At 39.8% G+C, this 12,068-nt stretch overlaps 1 protein-coding gene across 1 annotated transcript in view; it reads left to right on the forward strand.

Annotated features, from left to right (window-relative positions):
• The window catches only part of LOC144594687 (dynein axonemal heavy chain 5-like), a 147,242-nt gene extending 135,174 nt beyond the window's left edge, over positions 1–12,068 (forward strand). Inside the window, exons 73-80 of the mRNA XM_078401529.1 lie at positions 403–622; positions 2,930–3,135; positions 5,072–5,275; positions 6,565–6,780; positions 7,769–7,981; positions 8,533–8,685; positions 10,282–10,516; positions 11,917–12,068. Of these exons, the coding sequence (XP_078257655.1) occupies positions 403–622; positions 2,930–3,135; positions 5,072–5,275; positions 6,565–6,780; positions 7,769–7,981; positions 8,533–8,685; positions 10,282–10,516; positions 11,917–12,068 (1,599 nt within the window). The remainder of the gene's footprint in view (positions 1–402; positions 623–2,929; positions 3,136–5,071; positions 5,276–6,564; positions 6,781–7,768; positions 7,982–8,532; positions 8,686–10,281; positions 10,517–11,916) is intronic.

Genomic DNA, 12,068 nt, shown 5'->3' on the forward strand with positions numbered 1-12,068 from the left:
GTAACTCAGCGGGTCAGATAGCTTCTCTGGAAACAAGGAATACGTGACTTCTTCAGTCTGAAGAAGGGTCTCGACTTTTCTCTTTTCTCAAGACCTGCTGAGTTACTCCAGCTTTTTGTGTCTATCTTTGGTTTAAACCAGCATCTGCAGTTTCTTCCGACACATATATCTGATCTGTTTGGATAACATCGGTTCACATGACAATAAAAATCCTAAACTTAAAAGATTAGCATATGAAGAACTAATTATTATCTGTTCCTGAATTGAGGCATTTATTGTCATTCAAAATAAATTTGAACGAAATGTCGTTGCCTTTCAGTTCCTTCCTGTAAATAAATATTCTTCAGATTTGTTTTTAAATTCAATGCAATTAAATTAATTGTCTTTAGGATTGCTTTTCAGGGAGGCTGGGCTTTACTGCAGAATTGCCACCTAGCTCTGGATTTCATGGATGAATTGATAGATACAATTACAGAAGCTGAAACGATACAGGACTCATTTCGACTGTGGATAACTACTGAAGTGCACAGGAACTTTCCTATTACTCTGCTGCAAATGTCCATAAAGTTTACCAATGAAATACCACAAGGATTAAAAGCTGGATTGAAACGCACATACTCGGGTAGAAAAGTCATTTACTAGATTAACACCTGTAGCTATGTAATGTTTTAATGATTTCTTGTGACTGCAAGCAAATTATGACCGAATATATTTTAAAAATTTGACTTTTGTGTCTTCTCCTCTAAAAGAACTCGGTCAACTGGTAGATGTTTTATCCAGGTCTGGACACTAACCTTATTGCTTAACCTTTGCAATTAGGTCTTGCTCTGTTTCTCGTTGACCATTAAGATGAAAGAATGACCGTCTGGGCTGAGATGAAAGAATGAATCGACTGGCCTTATATTCACTGGAATTTAGATGGATGAGAGGGGATCTTATAGAAACATATAAAATTCTTAAGGAATTGGACAGGCTAGATGCAGGAAAAATGTTCCCGATGTTGGGTGAGTCCAGAACCAGGAATCACAGTGTAAAAATAAGGGGTAGACCATTTTGGACTGAGATGAGGAAAAACGTTTTCACCCAGAAAGTTGTGAATCTGTGGAATTCTCTGCCACAGAAGGCAGTGGAGGCCAATTCACTGGATGTTAGATTTGGCTCTTAGGGCTAATGGAATCAAGGGATATGGGGGAAAAGCAGGAATGGGGTACTGATTTTGGATGACCAGCCATGCTCATATTTAATGGAGGTGCCGGCTCGAAGGGCCGAATGGCCTACTCCTGCACCTATTTTTAATGTTTCTATATCTTTTTTCCTTTTTTTCATTCTTGTGAAATTTGCACTTGAGCTAAGTTTATAAAAAAAAGCAACCTGTCAGACTATTTAAAAGTATTGATGGGCTGGTTGCAGTCTGCTCATGTGATAGTAGACCTGCTGAACAACACATCTACGTCTCAGCTAAATGGAAAGAAACAAACTCACACCACAGCACGGAGCTATGAATCACCTGTTTTCTGTTAGAGAGAGTTAGATTTAGCTCTTAGGGCTAACGGAATTAAAGGATATGGGGAGAAAGCATGAAGGGGGTACTGATTGTGGATGATCAGCCATGATCATATTGAAGGCGGTGCTGGCTTGAAGGGCCGAATGGCCTCCTCCTGCACCTATTTTCTATGTTTCTATGTTAGGACAGCCACTGAGCTGCTGTGAAAGTTGCTTTGTGAATATTGATTATCTTAACTATTACTCGCAAGCTAATCCACTGCCCATCTCTGTGTTGTGAGACTAACGATTGTCAGCTTAAAGTTCAGTAGGATTAACTGATGATGCGGGTATTCAGCCAAGCATTAAATTCACTCTGAGGCTTCTGGCCATAATGTAGGATTTTCACACAAGAGACTTGATTTTCAATCTCACCTAATATTCATACTGCATTTTCTTTCAGCATGCATTGTATTTTCTCAGATCACCATGTTGACAGCAGGCATGGAGAATTTCCAAACCTCCCTCCTTTCCATTCGGACACTTTATATATATATATTATATATTTATAAAATCAGTAGAGATTGTCAGATCTCAGAAGAATGGCTAATTAACGATCTGCTTATATTTGTAAATTTAGGTCATTTACTGTGGAGCTGGAGACTAAATTACATAGGCTGCACAATGCTGACAAAGGTACTGAAACCTGAGGTCCCACACCACCAAGTTCAGGAACACCTACACCTATCACCAATGCACACAACCTTCATCCTATTTCAACAACGGAACACTGCGCCCCATCTCTTGCACAGAAGCATAGAAACATAGAAAATAGGTGCAGGAGGCCATTCGGTCCTTCGAGCCAGCACCGCCATTCACTGTGATCATGGCTGATCGTCCACAATCAATAACCCTTGCTTGCTTTCTCCCCATATCCCTTGATTCCACGAGCCCCTAGAGCTCTATCTAACTCTGTCTTAAATCCATCCAGTGATTTGGCTTCCACTGCCCTCTGTGGCAGGGAATTCCACAAATTCACAACTTTCTGGGTGAAAAAGTTCCTTCTCACCTCAGTTTTAAATGGCCTCCCCTTTATTCTAAGACTGTGCCCCCTGGTTCTGGACTCCCCCAACATTGGGACCATTTTTCCTGCATCTAGCTTGTCCAGTCCTTTTATAATTTTATACGTTTCTATAAGATCCCCTCTCACCATTCTAAACTCCAGTGAATATAAGGCTAGTCTTTGGACTTGAGCCATTTTCTAATTATGTTTTTTTTGCACTGATATGTTGTCTTGTGCAAATACTTCTTTCTTTTAGAATTTCACTAGCAATGTACCGGGGTAAATTGCAGTATACCAGATAATGGTGCCCTTTTCTGCTTTGACATGCCATGAGAATTGCCAAGGAAACTTGACCAAACCTGTTGTAATTTTATTGTTTTTCAGGTATCACCCAAGACCTACTGGAAATCAGTAACATGCCACACTGGAGATTCATGTTGTATGCGGTCGCTTTCCTGCATTCTGCTGTGCAAGAAAGACGCAAGTTTGGACCTCTTGGATGGAACATCCCTTATGAGTTTAATCAAGCTGACCTAAATGCAACAATCCAGTTTGTGCAAAACCATCTCGATGACCTGGATGACAAAAAGGTACAAGACATTGTTCTCAAAGATGTTTTACTGACCATTCTGACTTTTAAAAAAATCATATTATTTGTAATTCAAAATTGAAACCAGATAAATTCATGCTTTGTACTTGGATCAAATATCTGATCCTCATTTCTGATCATTTGAAACCAACATTATCCTCACTACAGATTAGTCATGTAACAGATGAGATACAGTTGTGCTTTAGAATGTACAACATACAATAACATACAGCACAGTTGTGCTTTAGAATGTACAACATACAATAACATAGAGCACAGTTGTGCTTTAGAATGTACAACATACAATAACATACAGCACAGGAACAAACCCTTTGGTCCATGATGTCAGTCCTGACCATGATGCCAATGTAAACCCATCCCATCTGTCTGCAAGTGGGCAACATCTAGTTATATAGTCCATTCAAATCTGTTATCAAGGTACTTAATAGACAATACTTGACACCAAGCCATTGAGGGAGACATTAAAAGCTTGGTTAGGGGTGTAGGTTTCAAGGAATTGCTTAATAAAGAGGGAGAAGGCAAATATATTTAGAGTTTCAGAGTTTAGGGTCAGATGGGTAAAGCTAACAAAATGAACAGGATTAGGATTTAGTGCCTGGGTTTGTTCCAGTATTCATTTGAGGCTATAGATGAAATAACAACTTATACTTTGCCTCACTCCCTTTATACCTTTGATTTACGTGAATCTACTAATTTTAAAATTAAAATCCACAAACGAAACATGAAATGTTTGCTACATTTATCCTCAAATGCCTACCTTTAACTTATGTCACCCAATGTTTCTTTTCTTTAGATAAGACACAAAATGCTGGAGTAACTCAGCGGGACAGGCAGCATCTCTGGAGAGAAGGAATGGGTGACGTTTCGGACTGAGACCCTTCTTCAGACTTCTCTCCAGAGATGCTGCCTGTCGCGCTGAGTTACTCCAGCATTTTGTGTCTATCTTCGGTTTAAATCAGCATCTGAAGTTCCTTCCTATACATTTTGCCTATGCTTTTCTTTATATTCATTCCATATGTTTCCACAATTTGAAAACTTCCATAAATTATTTCTTAGCCTTCTCACCTTAAAGGAATATAATCCTACATTATGTGTAGGAAAGAAAACTGCAGATGCTGGTTTAAAACGAAGGTAGACACAAAATGCTGAAATAACTCAGCGGGTCAGGCAGCATCTCTGGAGAGAAGGAATGGGTGATGTTTCGGGTCGAGACCTGAAACGTCACCCATTCCTTCTCTCCAGAAATGATGCCTGGCCTGCTGAGTTACACCAGCATTTTATGTCTACCTAATCCTACATTATCTGATATCTCCTCATATTTAGACTTTGGGGTCCATGTTTAAATCGATAAATCTATACTCCGCTTCTCCCAAGGCCTCTTTCTACATTGTGACACATAACACAATGGTGGAGATGATACGAGGGCAAAGGTTTAAGGCGAGGTTTAGAAGATTTAGAGGGGATCTGATGAGGATTTCTCTTCATACTGAAGGGTTTAGAGTGTGGAATATGTTGATTGAACACGCAGTTAGGGAAGATACTTTCACAACATCTAAGAACCACTTGAATCACCAATATAAGGCTATGAACCAAAATGCAGGCAAATAGGATTAGAGTGGATGGATACAATGGATCACAGGAACAAAATCTGTACGACTCTTTGATTATTTTATGATGACTTTCCCTGGTATTGCATCCAAAACTGGAATCTAGCATGCTATTGTATAACACTGCATGTCAACGTAGATTGCATTTGCATGGTGCACCATTACTTCTCAACATTTGATTACTGAAACTATATAGTTGCAAAACCATTTTACTTCAACCTGTAATCTTTAGTTTCTGTCTTGGCTTATGGGCCAAGCAAAAGATTATGTATTTACCTCAGAAAAAAAAACTTGTGTCTTGTTGTATAGGGTGTGTCATGGGATACAATTCACTACATGATTGGAGAGATCCAGTATGGAGGACGTGTCACGGATGATTACGACAAGCGACTTTTAAACACCCTTGCTAACGTGTGGTTCAGTGAAAATATGTTCAAACCAATCTTCTGTTTTTATAAGGGCTACACCATCCCGAACGCCACAACACCAGAACAATATATACAGCACATACAGGTTTGCTTGAAATGTAATGGAGGAGCACTTATCACACAATGATTTTGTACCTTTCAGTACTTTTAAGAAATAAATTATTTTTTATAATTGAAGTAAAAATTCTTGGAGTCTAAATGTAGATTTGTTATCTGTTTTTCTTATAAAGGGAAACACACTAGACCTTCCAAATAAAACCTTTCCCTTTCTGTCCACATTTTCTTCCAGACCTTTTCATCATATTTTGAATTTAATTAGAGCAATTTGTTTTTAACATTTCAATGAATAATATGCAAGTTTCAGTGAATCATCAATTCCTTCAGGAAAGAAAGTAACGTGGCCTATGAATTCAGTTGTACTTTTATTCAGCATTATGCAATGATTTTTATGTAACTACAACCCCCTCCCTTCTTCCCCCACAAGCCCCCCCCACCCCCCCCCCAGCCTTTCTCTATCTTCACAATGTTCTTTCCTTGATTTTCACAATGTTCTTTCCTCTAGCATCACAATTTGCAACTCTCCAATCCTTTTGTCTCACACCTTTCTTTTCATCTCCCTAGTTATTCTGATTGATATTCTGGATATTTGGATTGAAAGGCTGGGTATTCTAATGGGTAAGGATCAAGGTCTGTGACAAAAGACAGCTGCTAACATTTTTTAATGGTTTCATGATTCATTTTTATATGACTAGACTAAAGGAAAATCTTAGTCATCAGATTTTTTTCCCGGGCCGCTTAAACTTGCCAAGCAGTTCAATGGGATCTCGGCTGATCTATCCCAATTTCTCTTTTAGCCCTCTATTCCCCAATCTTTCAAAACGTTATCCACCTCTCTTTTAAATACCTCCGAAAATCTCGCCTTCACAACTCTCTGTGGTAGACAATTACAAATATTTAACAGCCTCTGCAAGAAGAAATTCTTCAGCACCTCAGTTTTAAATGACTGCCCCTTACCTTGTAACCACATCCCCTCATTCACGTCGCTTTCAATAGTAGCTTTTGTCATGACTATTGAGGATTGCATGAGTTTTTAATCTGATTTCACCTATAGATGCCATGTATCAATTATGAAAATGTAATCTGAAAAATTAGTGCACATGTTTGATTTAACACAAGAAAATGCAGAATCACTCCATTCCATGGTAAGTGATTGTTGCTTCCTCTGCACAGCACTTGCAAGAAAATAGTGATGTTGACATTTGAAAAACTTGCATAATGCTCATCCAATCTCCAGCAGAAAACCTGATCATAAAATTCAGGTAAATAATCTGGAAATGGTGCCTGTTTAACATACTTTGTCCTGTGCCTTGCTAGAGCCTACCAGCATATGACACCACAGAGGTCTTTGGCCTTCACCCAAACGCTGATATTACTTATCAAAGCAAACTTGCCCAAGATGTTCTTGATACAATTCTTAACATCCAGCCAAAGGATAGTTCCGCAGAGGATGGAGAAACACGGGAGGCTGTTGTTGCCCACATCGCCGATGATATGTTGATGAAGTTACCTCCTAATTACATCGTATATGAAGTAGGTGGCATGCGAAATCTTCATTCTCTTGACTCAGAATGGTAGCATTAGGGATTTTCTGTGCTTAGAGACTAAATGAACTTTAATCCTGCATAAGTATGTGCCTGATAAGTGCCTGATCTCCCGGTGCGAAACACTTTAATTCTCCTTATCGACTGACATCTATTACAAACCCACTGACTCCCACAACTATCTCGACTACACTTCTTCCCACCCTGCTTCCTGCAAAGACTCTATCCCCTACTCCCAATTACTCTGTCAGCGCCCCAGATGAGGTGTTCCATACCAGGACATCCGAGATGTCCTAATTCTTTAGGGAACGGGAGTTCCCCTCTCCCATCATAGATAAGGCCCTCACTTGTGTCTCCTCAGTACCCAACAGTACCTGTTCTTTCTTCCCCCTCCCCCGAGCCGCAACAGTGACAGTCCCCCTAGTCCTTGCCTTTCACCCCATCAGCCATCACATACAACACATAATCCTCCGACATTTTCACCACCTCCAACGGGATCCCAACACTAATCACATCTTCCCATCTCCACCCCTTTCCACCTTCCGCAGAGACTGTTCTCTCCACAACTTCCTGGTTAACTCATCCCTTCCCATCCAAACCAACCCCTCCCCAGGTACCTTCCCCTGCAACCGCAGGAGATGCAACACCTGTCCCTATACCCCTTCCCTTGACTCTGTCCAGGGACCCCGACAGTCCTTTCAGTTTAGGCAGAGGTTCACTGGGGAGAAGGCAGGAGAATGGGATTAGGAGGGAGAGATTGAATGGCAGAATAGACTTGATGGGCTGAATTACCTAATTCTGCTCCATTCAATTATGATCTATGATATAGAAATGTGCAAAATAAGTAGAGTTAATCAATTAGCAATATTTCTGGTATTTAATCTTGCTTTATTTTCTATTGAATGACATGTTTTGCTGCATGGAAGAACATGACCCACAATTTGCTTAATATTTTGGGTTCGCTTTCCTTATTTCAGGTTAAAAACAGGTTAGCAAAGATGGGTGCTATTCAGCCAATGAATATCTTCCTTCATCAGGAAATCGATCGAATGCAGAAAGTTATTTCATTGGTGCGCAGCACGTTAATGGATTTGAAGCTGGTCATCGACGGTACAATTATCATGAGTGAAAACTTGCGGGATGCACTGGACTGCATGCACGACGCGCGGATACCAGCCAGGTGGCTTAAGGTGAGGTGACAGCTTGTCATTAAGCACGATATTTCTTTTGTGATTGTGTGATTACCCGCGCTATACTTGCAAAATGTTTTCATTCACAAAAGATAATTTCCTCCTCCTTCAACCTTTTTCGCCTTGTTAATGCTTTCATCTATGTTAAGCACCATTCACGGAATAACCTGTAAAATCTGGCGAAATTACTTGGAGATTGTAAGAACAAGTCCACATCTAGCCTTTAGTTGATGTGGTGGACTAGTTCAGTGGCAGACAGCCTCAAGTTAAATTCAACCTTTGACAAAACAATTGCTCTTGGCAAGATCCATCAATTGATTAATATTCATACGTCCATGCATTTCTTTGAGCGAACAGTTTTATGAATAGTATATAAATTGATAAACTCGTCCAGCAGTTGAATGGCATGCAACTAATCCTGATATAAATGTTTGTTGTGCATTATTTTGGCGATATATAGTGTAAACCTGGATCATTTATGGAAGTTGAATCTCTATCCACAGTACAGGCATCTTGTAATTGTAAATGTGTTTATTTTTAATTTTAACAAGGCATCTTGGCCCTCAAGTACGCTGGGATTCTGGTTCACCGAACTATTGGACAGGGATCGTCAGTTCCATTCTTGGATATTCGAAGGGAGGCCAAATAGTTTCTGGATGACCGGTTTCTTCAATCCTCAAGGCTTCCTTACAGCTATGAGACAGGTTAGTTGATAGTCAATCATTCACCTCAAGTCAATCATTTTGAGTCAAGATCCAGATGCTTGGTCAAAGTAATAAATAGCCATTTAGTCCAATGTTCCCAGTGCACAGGTGCAACTTTCAGCCCTATGTCTTCCAAATGTCTGCCTTAATGAAACTTAGCAGCAGTGTGAGAGATGAGGAGTGTTATCAACACCATGCTTCAAAAACAATAAGTCAAGTGAATGCCCTGGTGCTTTGTTTGAGTAGCAACAGTTGATGCAATAATGTTGGGCAGGATAACACAAACACTTTATGCCCTTGTGTTCCCCCGAGCTGAACCATCAGCAATTAGGTACAGCCTCAATTTAATTTATCATCCAAAGGAGATTAGCTGTGACAAGATAATGCTCCCTGAATCAGACATTGTTCTGTTTCGGGCCATATGACAATAAAACACTCTTGCCTACTAAATGACCAAGCAGATGCTGATACCACCTCGAACTAATACTTCAAGAGTGAAGTCAAATTATGAGTTTCCCAACATTTTATAAACTGTATGGTCAATCCATTCTTTGAGGCTGGAGGTCTTCAAGATGGAAACTTTATTTTGGGCTGATAAATGTGATTCATATTAGTCCTTGGTTCTTGGTCCTCCAAAATATTCTGGATGGAATTTAAACTGAAGGTGGCAGAGTATGGACTTAAGCAAGAAGGGCTTCTTGGAGAAGAAGAGCTGCCTTAAATGTAGTTGCATCTGGTTGAGTAACTATAGTAGGGTGAAGACTAATCCATGCTTTAATTGGGCAAGGGAAGAATGCTACACACATCTGTCTTGGTAGCTGGTATCTCGAATTGAATCGAATGCCCTTGTCTGCACCTGATAGGTTTGGGTTTGGTGTAGATGTGGTCATCTACGTCGAGCTGACCATTTAACATTTTGTAAAAACAGGTCAAACGGTGGGCTTTACGTCGTCTTGGAGCGGGTTCCACCCCAATGAATTTAGAAGTTTGGTGACACTCACTTCTCTCTCATAGGTATTTGTAACAAATCGAGCTGCCTGTCTTTCAACAGGAAACCAGATCTCAAAGTTTTCTTGGTGGAAGAACAAATGAAAAATATCCTCTCCATAGTTTCTTGAAGGAAGACAAAAACTGAATTTATAGTTTGCTTGCATTGGTGACAAAATATCTATCTGTTGTTGTACCGAGGTGAAAAGTGTTTGTGCTCACTCAGCCACCGGTACTTCATTAGGACAGAACCAGCCGAACATTCTGCATTGAATTCTTTCAATGGGAGAGAATATAATGTTGCTTTCTCATTGGATCTGAGCAAGACCCATTGAATGTTAAAGGGTAACACTTCAACCGTGCAAACATCAACCAAAAAGCATCACATTTTTCTGTTTTGTAATGTCTCATCAAAAGTCAAAGACCAAGGCCAAACTACCCCCAGAAACATCCATACCATCCAAGGCTTTGAATGTTTAAAAATTGAATTTTTGATAAATTATTGAATTTTGTGACACAAGTAGTATTCTGGACTGTTTCTTAAAAAATACAAAATGTGATTGTTATTGTATTAAAACTGTGTTAACATGGGCTTTCTTTTAATAATAGGAAGTTACACGAATGCATAAGGGCTGGGCTCTGGACAGTGTGGTGCTTCACAGTGATGTGACGAGAATATCAAAGGAAGATATTACACAATCTCCTCCTGAGGGAGTCTATGTCTTTGGCCTGTATTTAGAGGGTGCAGGATGGGACAGGCGCAACTACAGATTGACAGAATCCAAACCAAAAGTTCTGTTTGAAATGTTGCCCATAATTCATATCTCTGCTATAAACCACCAAGGTAAGTCAGTGAAATTAAGATTGACATTAACTGCAGATAAATTGTCAAAAGTACAAGGAATTAACAACTTTAAGATCCAATTCTCAGTCTAGAGACAGTGACGTCAGGGAAACATCAAGTTTTGCATTCATTTTCAAAAATGTGAGTCATTATTATTTTGACAAAATAAAAATAAAAATCAGATACCACCTGTACTGCTGGATGTTTCTAGTATGTTTTGTTTTGTATTTTCTGGATCTCTTGCAAGGTGAATTTCAGAATCCAAATGATTATTATCCAGGCAAGTCTTTGCATTTGTTGTATAGTTTGGCATTAATTATCAAAACAGAATCTAGAATACCTTTCCAAGATGAGCAAAAGTAAAACAAAAAGTTTAGATGGCGGATGAGAAACAAGTGGATGGTTCACTCTGTGACTTGGCTCAGCTGCATTCAGCCAAATGACCCTTATCTGTGCAGATAAAGTCTGATTCTAATTGAATATTTTTGATCAGAGTTGCAAATATAGTTGGTTCTGGAAATATAGGGGCAACCGAGAACAGTAAAGTCAAAAACAGATAAAATGCCAAAAGACCGAGAACATTCACGAAAAGGCTGATATGTGGCAAGTTAAATTTGTGCCACAGATGTTCCTGGCAATGATTACCTCCAAAAGAACCTAACTGCAGGCACTGGACAATCAGCGACATTACCACTGCCAAGTCTCCCACTATCAGTTTCCTGAGGTTACCATTGCCCAGAAACCCAATAGGACTGACAACATAAACACTATGGCTTCAAGAATAAGGTATTGGCTGGGTATTCTCTGGTGAATGATTCATCTCTGGAGACCTAAAAGTGTTTCCATCATCTGCAAGATACAAATCAGGAGCATGACAAAATACTCTGGATGAATGCAAGGCTAACAACTCAAGAAGCGTGACACCATTTTAGGACGCAACAGCCCATTAATTGCTGGCCCATCAACTGCCCTCAATATTTATTTCCACCACCGATACAGTTGATGGAGGGAAAACACTGCAGTTACGTATCTGGGCTACTCCAATACCTGAAACCATCACCATCAAGGAGAACAGGAGCAGCAAGTGCTTGGGAACACCACCATCTGCAGGTTCCCTTCCACGTCACCTGGTGATGACTTGGAATGTATCGCTGGTCTTTCATTGCAACTGTGTCTAAACCCTGCATTATTGACCCAACAGCAGTTTTAGAGTACCTTCACCAGAAGGACCATAGTGGTTCACGAAGGTGGTTCACTGCATCTGTGAGACAGATGAGGAAATGGTGGATGTCGAGATCCCAAAAATGAATTAAAAACACTTGCTTTTCCAAAAAATTATTTCAAAGTCATCCTTTGAAATTCTTAGACTTTAACTTTAGTAACCTTTGTCCTTTTTGCAGATTCTAAAGATATACGGGTGTATTCCTGTCCTGTCTACAAAAAGCCAGTAAGAACTGATCTGAATTACATTGCCTCTGTTGACTTGAAAACGCTGCGCCCTCCTGATCACTGGATACTGAGAGGCGTTGCATTGCTCTGTGACGTGAAGTAG

The sequence above is a fragment of the Rhinoraja longicauda genome, chromosome 6 (genome assembly GCF_053455715.1).
Source record: "Rhinoraja longicauda isolate Sanriku21f chromosome 6, sRhiLon1.1, whole genome shotgun sequence".
NCBI classification, from domain to species: Eukaryota; Metazoa; Chordata; class Chondrichthyes; order Rajiformes; family Arhynchobatidae; genus Rhinoraja; species Rhinoraja longicauda.